The sequence below is a fragment of the Bombina bombina genome, chromosome 2 (genome assembly GCF_027579735.1).
Source record: "Bombina bombina isolate aBomBom1 chromosome 2, aBomBom1.pri, whole genome shotgun sequence".
In the NCBI taxonomy this organism is placed as follows: Eukaryota; Metazoa; Chordata; class Amphibia; order Anura; family Bombinatoridae; genus Bombina; species Bombina bombina.
The window spans coordinates 94,426,052-94,451,217 of record NC_069500.1 but is presented as its reverse complement, the minus strand read 5'-3'; the positions used below and the strand labels follow the sequence as shown (position 1 = coordinate 94,451,217).

The 25,166-nt window shown below is 36.0% G+C and overlaps 1 protein-coding gene across 3 annotated transcripts in view; it reads right to left on the bottom strand.

Annotated features, from left to right (window-relative positions):
• Positions 1–25,166, bottom strand: part of NPR3 (natriuretic peptide receptor 3) — a 222,792-nt gene that overhangs the window by 10,433 nt on the left and 187,193 nt on the right. For all 3 annotated transcript variants that reach the window (XM_053701182.1, XM_053701180.1, XM_053701181.1), the window contains one exon: positions 17,802–17,896. In XM_053701182.1, the coding sequence (XP_053557157.1) occupies positions 17,802–17,896 (95 nt within the window). The remainder of the gene's footprint in view (positions 1–17,801; positions 17,897–25,166) is intronic.

Genomic DNA, 25,166 nt, shown 5'->3' with positions numbered 1-25,166 from the left:
AGCCAAGTGGTGTAAATGTGCAGCCACCAATGTGCAGCTAGCTGCCACTTCCTGAACCTACCTTGGTTTGCTTTTCAACAAAGAGAACTAAGCAAACTAGATAATAGAGCATAAAAATGTATACAACTTTCTAATTTCTTAAAGGGACATTCCAGTCAAAATTGAAATGCACATAAATTAATTACATCTTTAAATAGAAACATATTTGCAATATAAATGTATTAGCAAAAATGCTTCTAGTAAAAGTTATCACTGTTTAAGTGTTAACATTGTTCTCTGCATATGCATGTGAAGAATAGATAGATATTCTCACTGCACCAGGATTTTAAATACTGCAGCTGCTCAGATCATCCTTGGGGCTTGTATCATGTCAGCAATTAACAAATTGAGTCATTACCAGATGGTACAAGCACCTTAGGCTCTCTTAGCAAGTTCTGTGTTTAAAATGCTGGTGCACGGTGCATACTTAAATACACCTTTGAAACAGCTATAGCTTTTATTAGAAGCATTTTTGCTAATGCATGTATATTACAAAATTGCTTCTGTTCAATACCTAAATGCACCCATGTGGTTTCCAATTTTGGCTGGAATATCCCTTTAAATCTGAATCACAAAAGAAAAATGTGGGATTACATGTTCCTTTAATTGTACTTTAAAAGAACAGTCTAATTTATTAGATCATGTCATTTTTGTGATTACTGTGTTTAACCCCACAAAAGGATTAAAAAGTAGCTAATGTTGGACGCTGCAAGCGTCAAGCCAATTAGTATCAGGTCCTGCCATTCACCAGCTGTGCTCTGTTTTTAAATTGCAACGGTTGCAGGACTTTACCTATGCATTTAATCCCTCTACTAGGGTCAGTAATGCAAATATTACACACTGTACATTTTGCATTAGATTGTCACTTGAACGTCCATTTAAATGAGTGGTGAAAGAGCCGGAAATTTGGTTTATATACTTGCAGGTTAGCTCGGAAATAGAAACATATACACCATATAAACAGTCTAACCAACTCACAGAGCTGGAGAGGATGGTAGTGGCACCAACTAAGGGGAAAAACTGATTTCTAGGATTCACGTCTTAATTCAGAAAGCTAAATATGAATCTAAGCTAGCCATGACAGAGAGATGGGAAAAAGACACAACAGAAAGATGGGAGACAAGTGAATGGAGCGAATTGATGTTAAACTCTTATAAGGGTTTGATTAGCGCAGATATGAGAGAAAACTGTATCAAGGTGATGTTTAGATGGTACCTGACACCTGAAAGGACAGCTCATTTTGTTTCAGTGCATAGTGGCCACTGCTACAGGGGATGTAAGTAAAGGGGCACATATAGACACATGTGGTGGGATTGCCATGAAGTCCAATCACTATGGGGGAAGTTATCAGACTTGATAAGCAAACTGTTGGAAGAAAGAGTGACCCTCACGATATCACAAGCCTTACTACACGATAGGGTAAAACCATTCAACTCGACAATTAATAAGCTTATTAGAATTCTTTGCACATGTTTGAGAATTTGCATAGCTCGACATTGGAAAATTGGGGTGCCATCATGGCAGGAGGTGGTAGGAAAGATTACAGATACATACACCCTGTCGGAATTGGCTGCTTGGTCACTGGGGCAACCAGAGCAGTTCCAGAAGATCTGGTTCTACTGGATTTTGAGATCAGAGTACTAAGCGAGGAGGGTAGAGAGGTGATAACAACAAAGATGGAGATGGCTGGAGACATTAGGCCTAAATGTGTCTGGTGACTTGGGTCAGGGATATACACCTAGAGGGGAAGTAGAGGATATCTATAGGTATAGTTATAATGTAAGGTTTACTAACTTTTATTAAGGTAAAATGGCACCACCTGGAGTGGGGGAGGGTTGGTAGTTGGAGGGGGGTGTTAGGGATAGTTAATACATTATGTTACTAAGAGTACAAGGCTGATTAGATAGTATGAAAGATTAAAGAGGCACAATGTCATGGCCATCAGTATATTATTTTGAACAGAAATCTTGTTGTCTTTGGTTTATAACATGTTCTTTAAAATGCAGCCTGTACAAATGTGTGCTTATGATTGAATGTGTCCCTGTTTTAACAATATTGTAATCAATAAAAATTATTTCAACATAAATGAGTGGTGAAACAACTTGTAACATATGAAATAGTAATAGTCTTAATTTTATAAAGTTCCAATAGAATTTAAAGAATTGTAGGGAAAGTTCTAGCTTGTAGTTCACAATTCATGATATATGCCTCTTAGCACATCAGCAAGCCAGTAGGTCTCTCCATATACATTTAGTGTCATACCTATTTTATAACTTAGCTTTTGTGCATATGAATTCTGCCCGGTGGGTCCTCACACTGAAAGCAATCAGCAAAACTATTGAAACTATTCATTTCAATAGTGACTGGCCAAAAGGTTAAAAAAATCTCAGTAAATAATGTTCACATTTTTTCCTATAAAAATAAAAAATACTGTAGTGAAAGTAATTGCTAAACATGACACTAGATTTTATTTTTCTAAATTCTGTTTGTGGCTTATTTAACTAAATTGTGGTTGGAACATGTTTAAATTGTGGTAGGAATATGTACATGGTTAATACAGAAACATACTGTGCAACTAAATTGTGACTGATTCTAATGTAATCATAATTTAATGATAATATTTCAGAATTTGATTCCATTTCGTAGGAAAACCAAGAGAAGTCATGGATTGTTAGTGAATTTGTCCTTCACACATTTTCCCAAAGAATGTCAATTATGTAAATACAAAAATCAGGGTCAGCCAGATAACTTTGCTTAATTTACCAAAACTTTACAGAAATTTCAAGACAATGAAAGTTTTTTTATTTTTATTGTTGAATTAAAGTCTTAAATGGAATTTGTTCTGTGCCTGGTGAAATAATACTAATGTATATCTACATAAGGAACAATCTTATAGCCATTTTTGTATGTGCCTTTAACTGTAAAATGTGCTGCATGTGAAACTCTTGGATTGGTGAAGAGAATACATGACCAGGATATGTTTTAAAGAGGTATTAAAATTACATATAAATAGTTCCTTTATTGAAGAGCACTCTCAGGTCTTATATTAAAACATATCCTTTATTGTTTCCTATTCCATAAAAAGTCGACGTTTAGGCTCATTACAAAACAAACGTATTTATTTAATTCAAATATTGGAGTCTCCTTTACAGCTCTCCTGTGATATATATAGAAATATATATAAATATATATTTAATAATAAAAATTACATTTATTTCTATGTGAAGAACATAGGAATGTAAAATATGCATAACGCACATCAGGGTTTGTGCTTTAGATCTAACACAGTGGTGGGTTAGCGCACATGAAGAATTACTAATCTTGCATCGCATAATTAACATACAGCTAGATTACGAATCTTGCGTTATGAGTAAAAAAGCAGCGTTAAGGCTCATAACGCAGCTATTTTACTACCGCTGCTATTAACATCGCCGCCACCTACCTACATTTATTAACCCCTAATCTGCCACCCCAACGTCGCCGCCACTATATTAAATTTATTAACCCCTAAATCTAAGTCTAACCCTAACCCTAACGCTAACACCTCCTAACTTAAAGGGACAGTCAACCATAGAATTGTTTTTGTTTTAAAAGATAGATAATCCCTTTATTACTCATTCCCCAGTTTTGCATAACCAACACAGTTATATTAATGTACTTTTTACCTTTGTGATTACCTTGTATCTAGGAACCTTCTTCCAGCCCCCTGATCACATGACTGTGACTGTTTATTATCTATTGTCTTAAATTTAGCATTGTATTGTGCTAGATCTTAAATAACTTTCTGTGCCTGAACACAGTGTTATCTATATAGCCCACGTGTACTTTCTGTCTCTTTGTGTTGAAAAGAGATTTAAAAAGCATGTGATAAGAGGCAGCCCTCAAAGGCTTAGAAATTAGCATATGAGCCTACCTAGGTTTAGTTTAAACTAAGAATACCAAGGGAAAAAAAAGCAAATTTGATGATAAAAGTAAATTGGAAAGTCGATTAAAATTAAAAGTCCTATCTGAATAATGAAAGTTTAATATATACTTGACTGTCCCTTTAAATATAATTAAAATAAATCTAAATAAAACTTACTATCATTACCTAAATAATTCCTATTTAAAACTAAATACTTACCTATAAAATAAACCCTAAGCTAGCCACAATATAACTAATAGTTACATTGTAGCTATCTTAGGTTTTATTTTACAGACAAGTTTGTATTTATTTTAACTAGGTAGAATAGTTACTAAATAGTTATTAACTATTTACTAACTACCTAGCTAAAATAAATACAAATTTACCTGTAAAATAAAACCTAACCTGTCTTGCACTAACACCTAACCTAACACTACAATTAAATAAATTCCCTAAATTAAATACAATTAACAATTAACTAAATTCAAAACAATTAGCTAAATTACAACAAAAAAAATACTAAATTACAGAAAATAAAAAACAAATTACAAGATCTTTAAAACTAATTACACCTAATCTAATAGCCCTATCAAAATAAAAAAAAGCCCACCCAAAATAAAAAAAACCTAGCCTAAACTAAACTAAACAGCCCTTAAAAGGGCCTTTTGCGGGGCATTGCCCCAAAGAAATCAGCTTTTTTACCTATAAAAAAAAATACAAACAACCCCCCAACAGTAAAACCCATCACCCACACAACCAACCCCCCAAATTAAACCCTAACTAAAAAAAACTAAGTTCCCCATTGCCCTGGAAAGGGCATTTGGATGGACATTGCCCTTAAAAGGGCATTTAGCTCTATTGCGGCCCAAAGCCCTAACCTAAAAATAAAACCAACCCAATACACCCTTAAAAAATCCTAACACTAACCCCCGAAGATCCACCTACCGGGAGAAGTCTTCATCCAAGCGGCAAGATGTCCTCAACAAAGCCGGCAAAAGTGGTCATCCAGGCAGCAGCAGTGGTCCTCCAGATGGGCAGAAGTCTTCACCCAGACAGCATCTTCTATCTTCATCCTTCCAACGCGGAGCGGCTCGATCTTCAAGACATCGTCTTCAATCGACGTCTTCTTGCTGTATGAAGGTTCCTTTAAATGACATCATCCAAGATGGCGTCCCTTAGATTCTGTTTGGCTGATAGAATTCTATCAGCCAATCGGAATTAAGGTTGAAAAAATCCTATTGGATGATGCAATCAGTCAATAGGATTGAACTTCAATCCTATTGGCTGATCCAATCAGCCAATAGGATTGAGCTTGCATTCTATTGGCTGTTCCAATAATAATAAGTATAGAGGGCTATATAATGAGTGGAGCAGTAATTATTCTGCTCTTTGAGCAAGTCGGGTAGTGCGCGTTTACTTTCAAGTTGAAAGTGAATATTTATCACTTGCGCACTAACCCGACATGCAAAGAGCAGAAGTTAGGAGAGTACATTAAAACTTTCGCGATATTCTGAGTCCCATTGACTTCAATGGAGAGAGAAAAGTTTAAAAAAAAACCCATACTCGCATGCTAACCCGAATCGCCCCCTACTCTAATAACCTCTAAACCACGGCATAGCCCATCGCAAAGTCCCTACTTCACTATTAACCCCTAGACTACCACAACCCCATCGCAAAGTAACCCACTACAATATTAACCCCTAAACTGCTATAACCCCCATCGCAAAATACCCACTAACATCTAAACCTCCTAACCTAACGCCCCCTAAGTTACTCCAGAAAAAAAACACTTACCTGAAAAAGTAAAAAAACCTAACCTTACCTTTTAAAAAAAAAGCTTACATTAATAAAAAAAAACTAACATTAGTTAAAAAAAAATCTAACAATATATTACTTAAAAATCAAAAAACCTACCACTACAAAAAATAACAAATTAATAAAAAGAAAATATTTTTCTTTTTATTTATTTCAACAAGACTGGGTCAAAAAAAAAAAATGTTTCAGATTAAGGGTAATCATAAGGTTTGGCAGATACCTTACAACAGCTTACACGGGGGAGGAGTCGTTGCACTTCTTTTGAATCTCTGCATTCTCTTTAAAAGCAATGCCCAGCCCAGGGCACTTTATAGAGTAGTTTTTTTTAGATATACTTTTTTTGGGGGGGTTATTGTTGAGGTTTGTATTTTTTTTCTCACAAAAAGAGCTGACACTTTAGGACAATGTAGTTAAAAGGACAGTTTACTCAAAAATGTTCTCCCCTTTAATTTGTTCCCAATGATCCACTTTACCTGCTGGAGTGTATTAAATTGTTTACAAGTAGCTCCTTTACCCTTATATTGGCATTTGAAATTGTTAATTTAGCATGTGGTATCCCCACCTATTCTGAAAGTTTGTGGCCGCGCGTACCAGCTATAGATAAGCTTTGTAAACACAGCCAGCAGAAGAAATTACACTCGCAGTGTGATAAAGCAGAGATAAGGTAATAAAATGTTGATTTTCCATTGTTCTCTCACAGTATTGGTGATTGTTTTAAGGACAGATATAAGATAAAGAAGCAGGTATATGTGCACAATGTGATACAGTAATGAGATCTGATTATACCTACAAGCTCAACCTATTTTATTAGGCTGTGGCTTCAAAACACAAAATCAGAGCTTTAATATACAGAAATAAACCTTAAAAAGCTAATTTTCATACATTTTTTACTCTGTAGTTGGTAAAAAAAGCAATTGTAAACACATTAAAGGAAAAACTATTTTACAGTATACTGTCTCTTTAAGTGTTATCATAGTTTTTTTATTTGGAGGTGGGGGGTTTTTCAGTGGGGTTTTAGAATAGGCATAACTGATTTTTTATTATTGTCAATTTTTTTGTATTTTTTTTGTAATGGTAGTTTTTTTTTGTTTTTTTAAGCAATGTAATGACAGTTTTTTTTTAAAAAAAAACTAATATTAGGTGTTTTTCTTTTTTAAGTAATATTAGTTTTTTTAAGAAATGTGTTTTTTTAAAGGTAAGGTTAGTTTTTTGTTTTATTTTTTCAAGTTTGTTTTTAAAGGTAAAGTTAGTCTGTTCTGGAGTAATCTAGGGTGTATTAGGTTAGGGGGGGTTAGATGTTAGAGGGCTACTTTGCGATGGGGTTGTGGCGGTTTATTGGTTAATAGTGCAGTGGGTTACTTTGCGATAGGCGTTGTGGCAGTTTAGGGGTTAATAGTGTAGTGGGTTACTTTGCCATGGGCATTGTGGCAGTTTAGGGGTTAATAGTGTAGGGGGTTACTTTGCAATGGGGTTGTGGCGGTTTATTGGTTAATAGTCCAGTGGGTTACTTTGCAATAGGGGTTGTGGCAGTTTAGGGGTTAATAGTGTGGTGGGTTACTTTGCCACGGGCATTGTAGCAGTTTAGGGGTTAATAGTGTATAGTGGGTTACTTTGCGAAGGGGGTTGTGGTGGTTTAGATTTTAATAGACTAGTTTAGTGCAACTGTTTCCTTCAACCAAACTTTTTATATTACCTTTAAGGTCACATAAAAAGTTTGAGCAGTAAATTAAATTGTGTTTGAGCGACCGCATTTACTTGTAATACCAGCGGACATTACCACCCAACACCGCCCATAGAAAATAATGGAATTTTGATAGAGATATACCTCCCTAGTCAGCTTGTTTCAGCATCAGTGTGTTTATCCCGTACTGGTATAAATCAAGGATGTCTAAGCTCTCTAAGTAAGGGCCACATAAAACATGTGTTTTTGTCTTTTTTATTCCTAGGGCCAATTAAGCACATTTGGAAATTCTACTATTCTAAGCAAAAATACAAATCGCTATATAATCAAATCTGAAATGAGCTATACCAAGAGAGCTATCAACTGTCCCACATTTTAATAGACATCCCCAGCTTTGGGAGCTATGTGTTTCCATCCCTAGTTCTGCTTTTTGTTCCCTATAAATGTCTGTCAAGCCTCACCATGAACTCACCAATAACATAGATGACTCTGCTCCCATCATGAGCGATCCCTCAAACATCACAACAATTATATCCACCCCTTGACCATTCTGATACTACCCCTGGGCAGCAACGATTATGCCCCTGTTACTATGAATCTGCTGCCCGTGTCCCGGTATCAGAAACAAATATTGGGAGCTATGGCAAACAAAACCTGGAACTACATAGAAAAAATAATGATTCTTTGTGTTGCCAATGGGAAGAGTTTGAGGAGGGTGTCAGAACACAGTGGAGTTAAATATTGTGGCCTCTAGATCAAAAGTTGGACACAAATGTTTATGCATGAAACTAAGGAGAAAAACATGGACGTTTTCTGGGAATGCTTGTTTTAATAAGAGCATGTAATGCACCGAATCATGGTAGAATAGAATTTTATATCAGATATACAAGATACTGTGTTACAACTAAATTTACCAAAATTGAACAAATTTTTGGCAAAATACTTTCTTTGTGCATTTTCAGAGTATGACTTTCATAGTGTAGTGTAATCTATAATATAATAGCTGATATCAGATTTGGAATGAAATTATCACATTCAACATAACTTACTTATTATTTATGGTCACAAACCAGCTAAACAATACAATGAAATAAAACTTGATAAGTGAAACAATTATACTGTTTTTTTCATTACACCCTAGCTAAGATTAGGATCCAAGTCAACTAGAGTCAATACATCAGAATCTACATTGACTCATAATCAATGCCAAATGTTTGGAATTAAACTCAGTCTTTGTTAGCTAATATGTTCTAGTAAGTTATGCTCAACTCAATTACAGCTTCTGTATATTAAATAGACTTTGTTTGCAAGCATATTTTTTTGCAGACTAGTTCAATCTCTATAGTATTTAGCTGTATTGTGCATCACAATTAAGTCTTCCATTGTAACAAGATATCCTGCCCCTGCTGATAAGAATGATAAATAGCTTTATCTGGCTAAAACCCTTTTACTATACCACAATTGGGCCACGGTCATGCTTTCTGGCAAAATACAGAGATGCTTTCTTATGTTACTTCCTTGCTACACGCCCATCCAGGCCAGAGATATGCAGAGCGTTTGGTATGGTCAACAGATGCACCATTACTCTACCCCCTGCCACTCTACTCTGAAGCCACTTCAAAGCCATTGCTGGCCTTCATATGGCCTTTCAGATCTATCCTTGTTTTGAGTGTTCAGGTTTGAGTTATGGTCTTTTTGGCAAATCCTGGGTGACGAGTTGCAGATTTCTAAAACCTATTACCCAAATGTTCTCATAGAATCTCTAACTTCTGTACAATAATCTTTTGTCTTCATTTACCTTCACATTCACAGCCAAGCCAATGACCCTTCAGTTGTGGAGTTTGTATCTATTAAATATAACAGCCGTTTTGATGGTTCATCTTGGGGACCAGTGGTAATGCAATTATGGCCTTGTTAATGCAATCTCTTCATGTGTGTAAACTGAGAGCATCAGCTGCTTAGCTAGTAAGTTTGGGCACAGAACCATTTTTCAAATCAATGACAATAAAACACAAATACATCAATGAAAAGCACATATCGACCCTTAAAGGGACACTGTACCCAAAATTTTTCTTTCGTGATTCAGATTGAGAATGACATTTTAAGCAACTTTCTAATTTACTCCTATTATCAATTTTTCTTCTTTCTCTTGGTATCTTTATTTGAAATGCAAGAATATAAGTTTAGATGCCGGCCCATTTTTGGTGAACAACCTGGGTTGTCCTTGCTGATTGGTGGATAAATTCATCCACCAATAAAAAAGTGCTGTCCAGAGTACTGAAACCAAAAAAAAGCTTAGATGCCTTCTTTTTCAAATAATGATAGCAAGAGAACGAAGAAAAATTGATAATAGGAGTAAATTAGAAAGTTGCTGATTGGAGTTCCGGTGGGAGGAGCGTGCAACAGGTAGCACGCTCAGTAGCTCAGGTGCAAAGAGCGAGTTGCAAAGAGCGAGTTCCATACTTCCCCACAAACAAGCTACCTATAGCCGAGAACAAGTATCCTGGCCAGGGAAGTCGGAGGTCGGAGAGGTTTGCCGGAAGCTCCTTTTGTCTACACAGGCCGGTTAGGCACTGGCCACAAACACTTACGGCGGCCCCGGAAGAGGGTGGTGTAACAGGAGAGATGTGCACCCTGCAGCACCACCAGTTGTGACAGCCCCGGATACAGATTAGTGCGGAAGCACGAAGTTGAGTCAGTTGGGAAGAAGGTCGGCTCCTGCAGTGCCGGAAGCATCTTCGTAATTCCGTCCGTAGCCACACCTGGTAAAGTACGGGAGAGATCTCGCCCTGAACCAGGTAAGGAAGGAGACGGTGAAGCGGCAACGAGCAGGTAGCTTTGACTGTACTATAACTGGAGAATAAAAAAGTATATCCTGTATGTAATATAACGGGCTTAGCACGGACTTAGTAATGGTTTAGTTGCACCACCCGGGCGGTATGTGTTTGTTGTGTGTTATTTTTAATGGATCTACAACATGTCTGCTTCTTCTACATAAAGTGGGGTCAGGATAACGTGGTTATTCCGACACTGGACTGAGAGACCCCTTCCCTTCTTTCTGGGACATTGCCTAAGGGAGATTTATAATAGGAGAGAAGGGAGAAAATAAGGACACCTGCATAAAAAAGAAATTTAAGCAGTAAACAACATCTGAAACTTTCTTTTCTGTACAGTGAGCGTGCAAACTCTTACTAGATAAGGGCAAAGACTGGGAGGGAAAGGCCGGCTGGGTTAATATCATTGGCCGAGACCCCTGAATGAGTAGAGGTTTGGACTACCACCCAGAACGCATTTTCTACACTACATCAGAGGACAGGTGCGCCTGACAAAGTGGGGGTCCCTGGACCACAGCAGGCGCAGGTCCTGCCAGAATGAAGCAGTGACTATTGGCTGAGTTGGCTGTGAGAAGTTGAATAAAACAGCTGGGATTTAAGATTAAGGACTCAGAGACATTGATGCTAGAGTTTAGCTATATTACTGTTATATTATCTTATTTCTGATGTGAGTGGGGTTTTGTTTGTTTTTTGACTATTGAACCTGTGCGTGCCTTTTTTTTTTTTTTTTTTTGCTCCTTCTCCTAAGCTGTACAAAGTGTATAAGTAGCTTGTTAAGAAGTACTGCTTGATAGAGATATATACTAAACCCAAAGTATATACTAAAAGCAAGAAAGGATTGTTGGGAGGGTAGCTGTACAGAGATAGATGGTGATTTAAAGCTACAGTTTTTTCTGAGTATTCCTCTTTTATTTAATCCAGCATTTTGAGTTTCAAGGTAACACTAAGGTAACCACCTTCCAATAAAAAGGGTGTTAGGATAGTGTGCAAGGAAGACATATCAGAGATTGGCCGTAGAGAAATAGGTAGGCCTTTAATTTGGGGTATATCGTTGTAACTAATTACTCAAGGGAATTTCTAGGCGTCATATTCACTCTGCCACCCTACTAAGGGGGCATATTACTGCACTTGGTTTTTTTCTTTTTTTTTTTCCCTCCTTCTCACGACACTTTTTTTTTCACCTTTTTTTTTTTTTTTTTTTTTTAATTTTTTTTTTTTTTTTTTTTTTTTGGGTTAATTACACATTTACTAAGATTTGTGAACACACGGGGGACAATTAGTTCTCCCTTCCTTTTTTTTCTTTTTTGTTCCACATTAGCTTGTTCATTTTGAATGGAAAGATTTGTCACAGCGGCTAAAAATAAATCGCCAGCAATGCCGCCGAAACAGCGAGATAAAAAAATAAAAAGCCCTGATTTAGAACAGAGTATGGAGATTCAAGGGATACAGCCGGGTAATTTTGACCCCCAAAATTTGGTCCAACAAATATCTGACTTAATAATGCCACAGCTTACGTCAATAAAAGCAGAAATAGCTGGTCTTACAGATGAAGTTAGGCAGTTTGCTGGCAGATTAGTGGAGGCAGAAACAAGAATCTCAGAGCTGGAAGACCAGATGAGTGTCCAAGAAAATAGGTTTAAAGCCCAACATGACATTATTAGAACCATGCAGGCAAAGATAGAGGATCTAGAGGATAGATCACGAAGGAATAATGTAAAGATAATAGGCTATCCTGAATCGGGTCAATTGCAAGATGCTGAGCTAATTAAATTTGCCTCTAAAGACTTACCAGCACTGTTAGGTTTACAAACATCTGAAGCATCATTCTTGGTGGAAAGGGCACACAGGATGGGCACCCTTAGAACAGACACTAATGGTTTAACAAGACCTAGACCCATTATGGTGAAATACCTAAACTTTCAAGATAAGGTAACGATTATGAGACAATTTAAACAAAAAAGACCAATAATGATACATCATGAAAATATCTTGCTATTCCAAGATTTCTCCAGCGAAACCTCCCTGAAACGTAGAGAGATGTCCCCTTTCTGTTCAACACTAATCCAAAAAGGTATTCAGGCAAGACTTATGTACCCAGCGAAAATTTGTTTCAGAATAAATAATGAAAATGTGACCTTGAAATCACCCCAGGAAGCAAGGGATTTTATTAGTACCCTTTAGTTATATAGGATAAGATAGTTATAGTGGGGTTGTACTTTTTTTTTTGTATTTTTATAGCTGTTCTTCCGAAGCAATATAAAAGAGATAAAATGTTTTGTGGAAGATGTTGTGCTAAGATGAAACTAGAAGCTAGATCATGCCGGACCCTGAATGAGCTATCATCAAGGGGAACATATATAGAACTAGAAGATACATGTTGGAAATGTCGAAATGAGAGTGTCTGTATGTTATGTGTGTGGCTTTTTTTTTTTTTTTTTTTTTTTTTTTACCCACCCTGTCCGAAGGGGCATGGTTCGGGTAGAAAGATACAAGAGATAGAATGCTTAACATAGTATCATGGAACGTGGGGGGAATAACCTCCCCGACCAAAAGGTCTTTAATTTTAAAAACACTAAGAAAAAAGAACCCAGACTTCGCTCTATTACAGGAGACCCATCTACAAGAAGTAGAGATGGCGAAACTCAAAAGTAAATGGGTGGGAGAAGTAATAGCCGCCCCTGGGCCTAAACGTAAGAGAGGAGTAGCGATCCTAGTCTCCAAAAAATTGGATTGCAAAATCTTAGTTAAAGAACGGGATACGGGGGGGAGATTTATCATAATTGAAGTAGAATATGGTGATACTGTAATAATTATTTGTAATGTCTACGGCCCTAATGAGTTAGACCCAAAATTTTGGGACACTATGTATATAAAGCTTGCTCCATATCTGAATGGGAACCTGATTGTCGCGGGGGACTTCAATATGACAACGACGCCAGTGATAGATAGAACCAGGCTTGGTAAGCAAGCGATAGGTAGGAAAGCAGAAGAAAGACTATTTGGCTCCTTCCGTAATAAATTGAACCTCCATGATATATGGCGAATTAAGAATCCAGATGTCAGAGAGTTTTCGTGTGTATCTAAAACTCACAAGGTAATGTCCCGCATAGACTTATTTCTTATCAATGATCCCATGCTGTCTCTAGATTTAAATCCAATAATAGAGGACATAATTATTTCTGACCACGCAATAATCGGTTTAAGTTTGGATCATATTAGATACCGGAAGGGGGGAGTTAATAACTTTTTTTTCCCAAAACATCTCATACTAGATATGGAGTTTAATAGATTCCTAATCCATAAATGGAATCAATATAAAATAGATAATAAAAATTACTATAAGAAGATAGAGGTCTTTTGGGAAGCTGCGAAAGCAGTTTTAAGGGGTGAAATAAAAGCATACTTGGTTAAACGGAAAAGGAAATCTCAGCAGCAGGATATCCAATTGGCAAATCAATTAAAAAATAGTTATAAATTATATCTTAATAACCCCAATAATAGGTCGTGGGCTAGTTATAATAAGGCTAAAAAGGTAAGAGAGGGATTCCTAAAAGTAAAAAGTATAAAACAGGATAGAAGGGCAAACGCCTTCTTTGCTAGCTACCATGGGAGGTCAGCAAAATTTTTAGCTAAAATTACCAAAGGGGGGAAAGAAGGTAGGAAAAATATTGCTAGTATAAAAAAAGGAAATATAAGCTATACAACACCTAAGGAGATCTGTCGAATAATGTATGAGCACTACTTAGATATATATGAGGCAGGATCCTGCAATGAAAAGGCTAAAGACCTGTTTTGGGAAAAGGTCTCCCTACAACAACTAACAGTGGATGAAAGGGCAGATTTAAACCAACCAATATCGGAATTGGAAATTCTAAAAGCTATAGAGAAGGCGAAATTAAATAAAGCGCCAGGACCGGATCAAATTCCGGCTGAATTTTACCGAATACTTAAAAACGAATTAGGAGACACATTGAGAGAACTATTTAATCACTATTTTGTTAAAAACTGCCTAGAATCAAATCTCTTCTCCGCCTCCACAGTCATTCTTATACATAAAAAAGACAAAGACCCAGAAAACCCTAATGCTTACAGGCCAATATCACTTTTAAACAATGATTATAAACTCCTTACAGCAATAGCAGCAGAGAGACTGAAAAAATACATTAATAAATTGATACATACAGATCAAACGGGATTTATGCCAGGTAGGAATTCATCTAAGAATATTCGGAAAGTGTTACTGGTCCTAAATCAGTATTGGAATAAAATTAACGGCAAGACCAAATCAGGGGAAGTTGACTTGGCCCTTCTAACGCTGGACGCTGAAAAAGCATTTGATGCCATAGTATGGGAACATTTATTCACGGCATTATCCCGTTTTGGTATTGCCGGTAATTTTCTCAATTTTGTTAAATTAATATATAAAGCACCATGTTCTACGCTGTTTGTAAACGGGCAATTTTCCCCTAAAATTACGTTAAAGAAAGGAACCAGACAGGGGTGCCCTTTGTCCCCTTTATTGTTCAACCTCTCGATAGAACCACTAGCGGTAAGACTCAGACAAATGTTATCTGGAATTAAGTTGGGAAATGATAACGTTATTTTATCACTATATGCAGATGACTTGTTACTTTTTTTATCTAGAACAGCACGGGATATACCAATATTATTAGAAATAATTAATGATTATGGGTCCTTTTCGGGGTATAAAATAAATTATTCCAAATCAGAACTACTCTGGATTAGACGCCCCAAAAAATGTATAGGTCAACACCCATTTCAAGAGGTGGAACAAATAAAATATCTCGGACTATATTTAAGCTTAAATCCAGGGTTATGGTATACTATAAACCATCTTAAAATTTTCCAAGAAATTAGCCTACTGATGGAAAAATGGAGACCACTGCCCATCTCGATATCGGCCAAAATAATGTTACTGAAAACATTTATATTTCCACGGGTTATGTACATACTTCAGAATTTACCAATTCCCATTAAAAACGTAGATCTGAATAGATATGATAAAGACTGTAAAGCGTTCTTATGGAACGGAGGAAGGGTGAGACTTTCAAAAAAGATTTTATATCTTGATAAAGAATATGGAGGCTATGGTCTTCCCAATCTTAAATTATATAATCAGGTCACAATGTTAAAAATAGCAATTGATTGGATTACGGAAAAAGATTATTGCTCTTTCTCAAACATAGAGGATAACCTAATAAAGCCCTTCAAGTTAAAAGCTATCCTACACACGCCCATGGATAAAATGCCATCGTCAATATTAAATATTAAGGTGATAAGTAATGTGGTCTCAGCCTGGCAGAAGTTCTGCTCAGAGCTTAAAATTAACTTTAGGTATTCCAAATTTCTCACTATCTTGGGCCATCCAGAATTTGCACCAGGACTAAGCTATGGGATTTTTCATAACTGGCAAAGAAAAGGTATAGTATATCTGGGACAATTAATTGAGGAAGAGACAGGGTTATTCAAATCTTTCATACAGTTACAGGAAGAATTCGATATCCCAAAACATCACCTCTTTGCGTTCTTACAGGTTAGACATTTCTACAATCTCTCACTTCAGAAGGTTGCTGGTAATCTTCAGCTAGGGATAATAGGAAGTGGTATACAGATGTACCGCGCAGGGTATCATTCCATATCAATTTGGTATGGAATGATAATGAAAAATCTGGGTAAAGGTCATCTCGATTCTCTGTACACCAGATGGTTAAAATTAATCCCAGAGCTAGTAGACAAGAATGTCAACCAGAGTATCGCTGTGGTTGGCTATAAGTTCACTTCCTGGAAAGAATCACACAGCTATCTGATAAATCTGGCTTACATTACGCCAACTCGTCTAGGTAAATGGGACAAGAAGTGCAAAGGGAATTGTTTTCACTGCGCGGCTCCACAGGCCGATATACTTCACTGTGTATGGCGCTGCCCGAAAATATATCAATTTTGGGAGAAGATATCATTTTGGTTAAATAGGGTTGTGAGCCAAGTAGTGATCTTTACATCTGTGAGTATTTTCTTTTTTATATTTGATAAGTGTTTTACAACAGAAGAAAATGCGTTAATTACTACGGCCATACAAATTGCGCGGTTACTAATTTTCCGCTATTGGAAAGCTAAGAAATACCCAACTATAGCTGAATTTGGCCAAAAAATTATTGACCAATTAATTATAGAGCAGATGAACCTAGAGCCCAACAATGAAAAAATGGCCAGGAGGTTTTATTTAAAATGGAAGAATGTCATCAGATTACAACCAGTGGAGCTACAAGTAGAAATCTTGGGTCCTCTGCGAGAATCAGGTTTTCTATCCCTAGAAGAGCTATAAAAGGTAGGTTAGGCCCAGTTACTTGGCCAGGGAGGAATAAATAATTTTCGAAGTTGGTAAGGGCATACTTCTTCCCCTTCTAGTTTTTTTTTTTTTTTTTTTTTTTTTTTTGTCTTTGTATCTGTCTTTGTATTGTCCTGTCTTGTCTTGTTATGTTGTGTTCGGTTCTGGTTCTGTTATATAGGATAAAAAGTGTCAATTTTGGTACTTAGAGTATTCTGATTTGGTCTAGGAGATAAGAGATGATTATTTTTTTTTTTTTTTTTTTAGTATGAGTAGTTCAGACAACTATGTCAGTAAGAAAACATTATTTGCCTATTCAGGGTTTAGAATATGTAAAGGTGATATGGATATTCTTGCTCTGTATCTTAGTTCTTTATTGTTACTGCTTGTTTGACTTCAATATCGTTTATCTCTTTTTTTTGTTCAGTACCAAAATTTGACATATCAATAAAAAGTTAAAAAAAAAAAAAAAAAAAATTAGAAAGTTGCTTAAAATTGCATGCTCTTTCTGAATTGCAAAATAAAATTTTTGGGTACAGTGTTCCTTTAAAGTATTTTTACTGCAAAACCAAATCAACAAAGATTTTAATATTTTTATAAGCAATTTCTTTATGTACTTTTTTTTAAATAAAGCTAGATTTGCAATTAGGGAAATATTGTATTTGATATTTTCTACAATTTTTCTCTCTCTTATATGTGTGTGTGAGAGAGAGTATTTTTTTAAACCTTGTAAATTGTATTTTTTGGCTAAAAAAGGGTTATGCTTTCTTATTATGCAGCTAAGGATTATTAGCAGTCAAATATGGTATTTACAGACTATAAAGAAAGAATAAATAATTTATTTAATTAGTCCCATGATGCAAATATTTGTGGTTACACATTTGTGTTTAGCAAATAAAAACATTTTGATTGTTCTTTTTTATTACATTTTCTGAGTTCCAGATCACATAGGCAAGTTGTTTTATAAACAGTTTACATCATAACATTTTTTGATAGACAGTTAAATAGTTTTTTGTTTTCTTCTAACCGCCACAGTTTTTTATGTGTAGGAGAAAAGCACATTAGCATTTTTTTTTATAGCATTCTATTCCACATTTCAAATAGTCAGCGGTCATGAGAATAATGGACTGTGGAAAGGAGTGTAGCCAGCACACCCATTTAGGGAATAAGGTTTTGACTTACCTCTTGTGTACCTGCTTCAGCATCTGTCATTGCAATTACAGAGAAATCCCCGTATCTATCTCCTCTCGAATCTATGGACACCTGCCCTGCAATGCCTGCAGAAAAGTATGTGAAGAATTAGAAAATTACTTAAAATAACTTAGTCCAAGCAAAATAAAAGTGAGTCGACAGATTTTTACAGACCAATATACAACAGGAAATCGCATCAGTCTCCAACATTTTTGTTGGCATTCCAGAAGAAATTGTAATTTCATCTTAGTGTCTGCATTCCTAAAATTTGAACCTTGCTACATTTTTATTATAAAATATGTAACCTTGAATTGGGGATAGCATAAAAAATTACACAATGTCAATGAAATGTATATTATAGTAATATTCATGCAGTTTAGACTATTGTTTCAACTGAATGTACAGAGCAAATCGGCAAAGCAGGAAAACCTTGTAGGAAAAAAGGAGTTGGAATGTTTATTTTTTACAATCTATAAAGCATTATAGGGGTGTTCTTATGCAAAAAAAAATGAAATCCTTTAATTCATTAGAGCATATCATTTTTGCTTTGGCTTCCCATGGTTATTACAATTTTAACCCCTGCAAATGGGGTTAAATAGATAGCTGAAATTTCATTTAAAAGTCACATTACATTGCAACAGGATTACCTGATGAGCCAATTAGAAGTGAGATACACAGGTAGCTTCCAATCACTAGCTGTGTCCTGCTTAAGACCTGAAATGAGTCACAGTTCTCAAGCAGTACTTTAGTTTTGTGTTTAACCACTTTGGGGGATAACTTTATAATAAACATGGAAGACTAACTAAAAAATGACATGAGCTTATAGATATTTTTTACATTAGAATATCCCTTTAAAGGGACATTACTGCCAGAACTGGAATCCACATGGATGCATTTTAGTTTTGAATAGAAGCATTTTTGTAATACACATGCTATAGCTGTTTCAAAAGTGTATTTAAGTATGCACTGTGCACCACCATTTTCAACCCAGCACTGGTACAAGGTGTTTGTACCATATGGTTGCTGACGTGATACAAGCCCCACTTGTGTTCTGAGCAGCTGCAATATTTAAATTGCTGGTGCACTGAGAATATCTAGATATGAATCACATGCACGTGCAGAGAAAAATGTTAACACTAAAACAGTGATCATTTTTAACTAGAAGCATTTTTGTAATATGCAATTCATCTATGTGCATTTAAATTTTGTTCAGAATGTCCCTTTAACAGACTGAATAAAAATGTATTACATCTGTAAATTGTTAAAATCATATTTAGGCAAAAGTGTGCTAATCCTGTCCAAATGATAATCCTTTTTACATGGTCTCCATTTTAGACTAGCTTTTTTCCAGCACACTACAACTCCTGCTATGTTGACTGAAACCATTTATTTTAGGAGATCATTTTTTTTTGTTATTCAAAATATCTTTACTTATGCCTTTTTATTTTAATTTTAAGGGACATAAAAGCATTTAGTATAGAGCCCCAATATTTAATTTTAACACATTTTCAAATATAAATGTTAAAAAAGCTGTTTTATTTATCCCCAGTTCTAATCCAGGAGCACAAGATGCTGCTTAATAATGCACCTGCGATGTGCATGTGTTTAAAGGAAAATTAAACCCACATTTTTTATAACAACATTTTAAAGAACTTTCCAATTTACTTCTATCATCATATTTGCTTCATTCTCTTGGTATTCTTTGTTGAGGGAGTAGCAATGCACTACTGGGAGCTAGCTGAGCACGAGGTGTGCCAATGGCAAGAGGCATATATGTGCAGCCACCATTCAGCAGCTAGCTCCCAGTAGTGTTTTGCTGCTCCTGAGCCTACCTGGGTATGCTTTTTAACAAAGGATACCAAGAGGATGAATCAAATTAGATAATAGAAGTAAATTGAAAGGTTGTTTAAAATTGCACATTCTATCTAAATTATAAAAGTGACTTTACTGTCCCTTTAAATAAGTGAGTGCATCTTTAATGAGCTAATTAGCACCTGGCCAAGTTTACAGATTGATGCCACAAGAATTCCCAATGTGACAATCTCAGTGATACAAAATTCTATAGAAACCTCTTTCAACTTTTATATTTCAAAATCTCTTAAATGTTTAATTAAGGGGGTAAACCTTGCAACAGTGTGTTTTTGACATAAAATGCCTTGAAAATTGTGCTTGTTCGCTTCTCACAGAAAAGGGACAACCTGTGAACCAGTGAGATGCACATAATCGTGCACTTATTTGTTTTGCCTTAAATTCAAACAGCTTTAATTTCGTTATCAAATTTACATTATTCTCTTGGTGTTCTTTATTAAAAAGCATACCTAGGTAGGCTCAGGAGCAGCAATTCACTACTGGGAGCTAGCTGCTGATCAGTGGCTACAAACATATGCCTCTTGTCTTTGGCTCACCCGATTTATGCAGTCAGGACTGAGTAGTGCATTGCTGCTCTGAAGCTGACCTTACAGGGACAGCTTTTTTATTGTCTAAAAAGATAGATAATCCCTTTATTACCCACTCCCCAGTTTTGCATAACAAACACTGTTATATTAATATACTTTTTAACGCTGTTGGTAACTTCTATCTAAGCCTCTGCTGACTGCCCCCTAATCTCAGTTAATTTGACAGACTTGCATTTTAGCCAATCAGTGCCCTCTCATAAGTAACTCCACAGGTGTGAGCACAATTTTATCTATATGGCACATATGAACTAATGCCCTCTAGCTGTGAAAGACTGTCAAATGCATCCAGATAAGAGGTGGCTTTCAAGGGCTTAGAAATTTGCATATGAACCTATCTAGATTTAGCTTTCAACTTAGAATACCAAGAGAACAAACAAAATTGCATGCGCTATCTGAATCATTAAAGTTTCATTTTGACTAGACTATCCCTTTAATTATGTATTTAACACCTTTACAAGGGTTAAACACAAAATTATAGGCAAACAATAACAGATTAGAGCATTTTCTTTTTTCACCTTCATTAAAGAGAAGCCTTTCTTTATGTATATGGTATGTAAATGTACATATGATGAGTATATATATATCTATACTATAATCGCGTTTGTAAAGCGTCCGTCGGTGTTGACAGTTGCGCACACATCCTCAAAGGAATCAAAAGAATCCACCTGAATGCAGCAAAGCTTAGGCAAACCCGAAAACTTAAAAAAAAAAAAAACATGCAACCGCCCGCACAAAATAATGAAAAAACACGTAACCGCTTGCAAGAAATAAATAAAAAAAACACGTAACCGCACGCATGAAGTATAACAAAAAAAAAACTAACCTCCCGCATGAATTATTAACAAACACCTAAACCGCAACCGCCCACATCGCAAAATAATAAAGTAATTAACCCCTAATCCACAAATAACATAATTAAAATATTAATCCCTAAACCGTCAACCCCCCACATCGCGAAATAAACCTAATTAACCTATTAACCCCTGAACCACCAAACCCCCACATCACAATAAACCTAATTAACCTATTCACTCCTAAACCGCCATTCAGCTCTTTTACTGCCTATAAAATGGCAATCGGCTCTTTTAAAGCCCATTAAATCCCTAATCTTAAAAATTTTAAAAAAGCCTAAGACTAAGCCCCAAATAGGTACTCACCTTTCCTGAAGTCCGGTGTAGAAGGTCTTCTTCCAGGCGGCTCCATCATTTTCTATCTTCATCAAGAGCGAAGGCGGCGCGGAGCAGAGGTGCGGAGCTGGCTGCCCCGATGCATGGATCCTCAGCGGCAATTCTTAGCGGCGGTCACCAGCGGCAGCGGTCCTGAGCGGCGTGGAGGCTCCTCTTCATGCGACCGTCCGTCGCACACTGAAGATTGAATGCAAGGTACCCCATATTTATTGGGGTGCCTTGCATTCCTATTGGCTGAAATTTTGAAATCAGCCAATAGGATGAGAGCTAAGGAAATCTTATTGGCTGATTTGAATAGCCAATAGGATTTTCAGTAGCTCCAATCCTATTGGCTGATTTCAAAATTTCAGCCAATAGGAATGCAAGTTGCCCCAAATTGAATGCGGTACCTTGCATTCAATTTTCAGTGTACGCAGGAGATCGAGTGAAGAGGAGCATCCACGCCACTGAGGATCGCCGCCGCTGAGGACCGCTGCTGAGAATCGCCGCTGAGAACCACCGCTCTGGATCCGCGCATCGCGGAAGACCGCTCTGCACCCCCGCTCCGTGCCGCCTTCGCTCCGGACGAAGATAGAATATGATGGAGCCGTCTGGAAGAAGACCTTCACTGCCGGACTTCAGGAATAGTGAGTACCTATTGGGGCTTAGTTTTACAAGCTGTTTAACTTAGGGCAATACCCTACAAAAGGCCCTTTTAAGGTAGTTTAGTACTAGATTGGGGTTGATATTTTGGGGGTTATTTTTATGTTTATAGAGCTATTAGTTTAGGTTTAAATTTTTTATTTTGGATAGCTTTGTTTATTTTTTTCTGTAATTTTACTTTTATTATTTTTTGTAACGTTAGCTTGGGGGTTTGTATTTTTTAAACATAGACTGCCCTCTGGGCAGGCTGATCACCTAGTATATATATATATATGTATGTACCTTTACGTATGCCTAATTTTTCTAACTTTTTCCTTGTTCATTTTGAACAGTTAAGTAACATAAAACATATCCTGTTTCTTTTAAAAGAGCATATTGAACATCACTTGTGCTTGTGCCAGAACATTTTCCAGCTCTTTTGCTGCCACGGTCTAGACTAAATTATATGCGTTTTGGAGACAGAGAACAATCAACATTTCTTAAAATACAGTAAACAAAATGTTTGTTTTCACAAATGTATTTATTTTTGTGGAGCCTACAAAACCACATGAGCAGCGAATAGTAAATAGAAGGATATTAAAATAAAAAAAAACTTTGGAGGTGATTTATACACAGGTAATTAAATTAACCAATGTTCTCTTTTTTGCTAAACAGTTCAGATTTGTGTTTTGAAGGAGCATTTTAGTGTTAATGACAGAGAGCATTTTATTTCTAATAAAATTCCTTTCTAAAGATGCTGTCATGTAAAGCCCTCATTTTAATACAGACGAGTTTAAGGTAACTGATTGGAGCATACACGTGTATTAAAGAGACAGTCTATTCCAGAATTGTTATTGTATAAAAAAATAAGATAATCCCTTTATTACCCATTCCCCAGTTTTGCATAACCAACATGGTTATATTAATATACTTTTTACCTCTGTGATTGCCTTGTATCAAAGCTTCTGCAGACTGCCCCCTTATAGAAACATAGATATTGACAGCAAATAAGAGCCATAGGCCCAGCAAGTCTGCCCGATATTACCTAACAGTATAAACGTATCTAGTTAGTAGGATAGCCTTATGCTTGTCCCAGGCATTTTTAAAGTCCCCCACAGTGTTTGTCATTACTAGCTCTTGAAGAAGTTTATTCCATGAATCAATCACTCTTTCTGTAAAGAAGTGCTTCCTCAAATTACTCCTGAATCTACTACCCTTTAGCTTGAGATCATGACCCCTTGTTCTTGAATTTTCCATTTTATGTAAAATATCCACAGCCTCAGTTTTACTAAGCCCTTTAACGTACTTGAAAGTTGCTATCATATAACCTCTTTCCCTTCTCTAAGCTATACATATTTAGGTAATTGAGCATATCCTGGTAAGTTTTATTTTTTAGACCATGTACCATTTTGGTAGCCCTCCTTTGCACAGATTCAAGTTTGTTAATATCTTACTGAAGATATGGCTTCCAGAACTGCACACAATACTCAAGATGAGGCCTAACTAATGATCTATAAAGTGGCATAAGAACCTTACTATTTCTGCTGCAAATACCTCTACCAATACATCCAAGCATTCTGCTAGCCTTACACAGTACTACATTGTTTACTAAATTTTAAATAATCTGAAATAATAATTCCCAAGTCCTGTTCCTCATCTGTAACAGTCAGTAAAGAGTCATTGAGTCTGTAATTAACATTTGGATTTTTCTTCCCTAAATGCATTATTTTACCCTGTAACAGACCTGCATTTTAGCCAATCAGTGCTGACTCATAGATAACTTCACAGGAGTGAGCACAATGTTATTTATATGGCACACATGAACTAATGCCCTCTAGCTGTGACAAACTGTCAAAATGCACTGAGATAAAAGATGGCCTTCAATGGCTTATAAATTGGCATATAAGCCTACCTAGGTTTAACTTTCAGCAAAGAATAACAAGAGAAAAAAAGCAAATTTTATGATAAAATTAAATTGGAAAGTTGTTTAAAATTGCATGCACTATCTGAATCATGAAAGTTTAATTTTGATTAGACTGTCCCTTTAAGCATCACTTTTAGTGAATTTTCTTTGAGTTACCAATAAAAATATTGTTTGCGTTTTCAAACAAATCATACACTTTCTTTGTCTTACAAAAATGATCTACAATGGCAAAATGGCAGCATCCAGAAAGCAAAAAGTTAACTTTTTATGCTACGCTGCATTATATTGCACTGTATGCAGAAAATTAGTAGTATCTAACCATAACATTTAATGCATTTGAAAACTACACAAAATTGTATAAATTAAGACATTATGATTTCAGAAAGGTGACAACTAATTTAAACAATGTTTATATATTGAATTACACTAGCTCAGATTTTATTTGTGTTCATTTAAAACAAATAGAAACAGGGCAAAACACCAAACATTTATTTTTTTCATTAAAGGGCCAGTCTACTCCAGAATTTTTATTGTTTGAAAATATAGATCATCTCTTTATTACCCATTCCCCAGTTTTGCATAACCAGCACTGTTATATTAATACACTTTTTTACCTATGTGATTACCATGTATCAAAGCCTCTGCAGACTGCCTCCTTATCTCAGTTCTTTTGGCAGACATGCATTTTAGCCAATCAATTCTGACTCTTTAATAACTCCACAGGAGTCAGCACGTTATCTATGTGACGCACGTGAACTAGCAGTGTGTAACTGTCAAAAACTGTCAAAATGCACTGAGATAAGAGGCAATTCAATGGCTTAAAAATTAGCATATGAGCCTACCTAGATTTTGCTTTACACAAAGAATACCAAGAAAGCAAAGCAAATTTAAAGATAAAAGTAAATTGGAAAGTTGTTTAAAATTGCATGCCCTATCTGAATCATGACATTTTAATTTTGACTTGACTGTCCCTTTAATAAAGTTTCCTATATATTTTGACCATAACATTTTTACAGTCACTAGCTTCTCCATTTTATCATGTTAACCCCAAGTGCATATTTAATTACAGAAAGGATTGATGTGTATGAGATTTACATGAAACCTATTATTTTAATAGCAGTAGACCACTATATTGCTATTTTAAGGAGTTGTAAGGATTTTGGTAGCG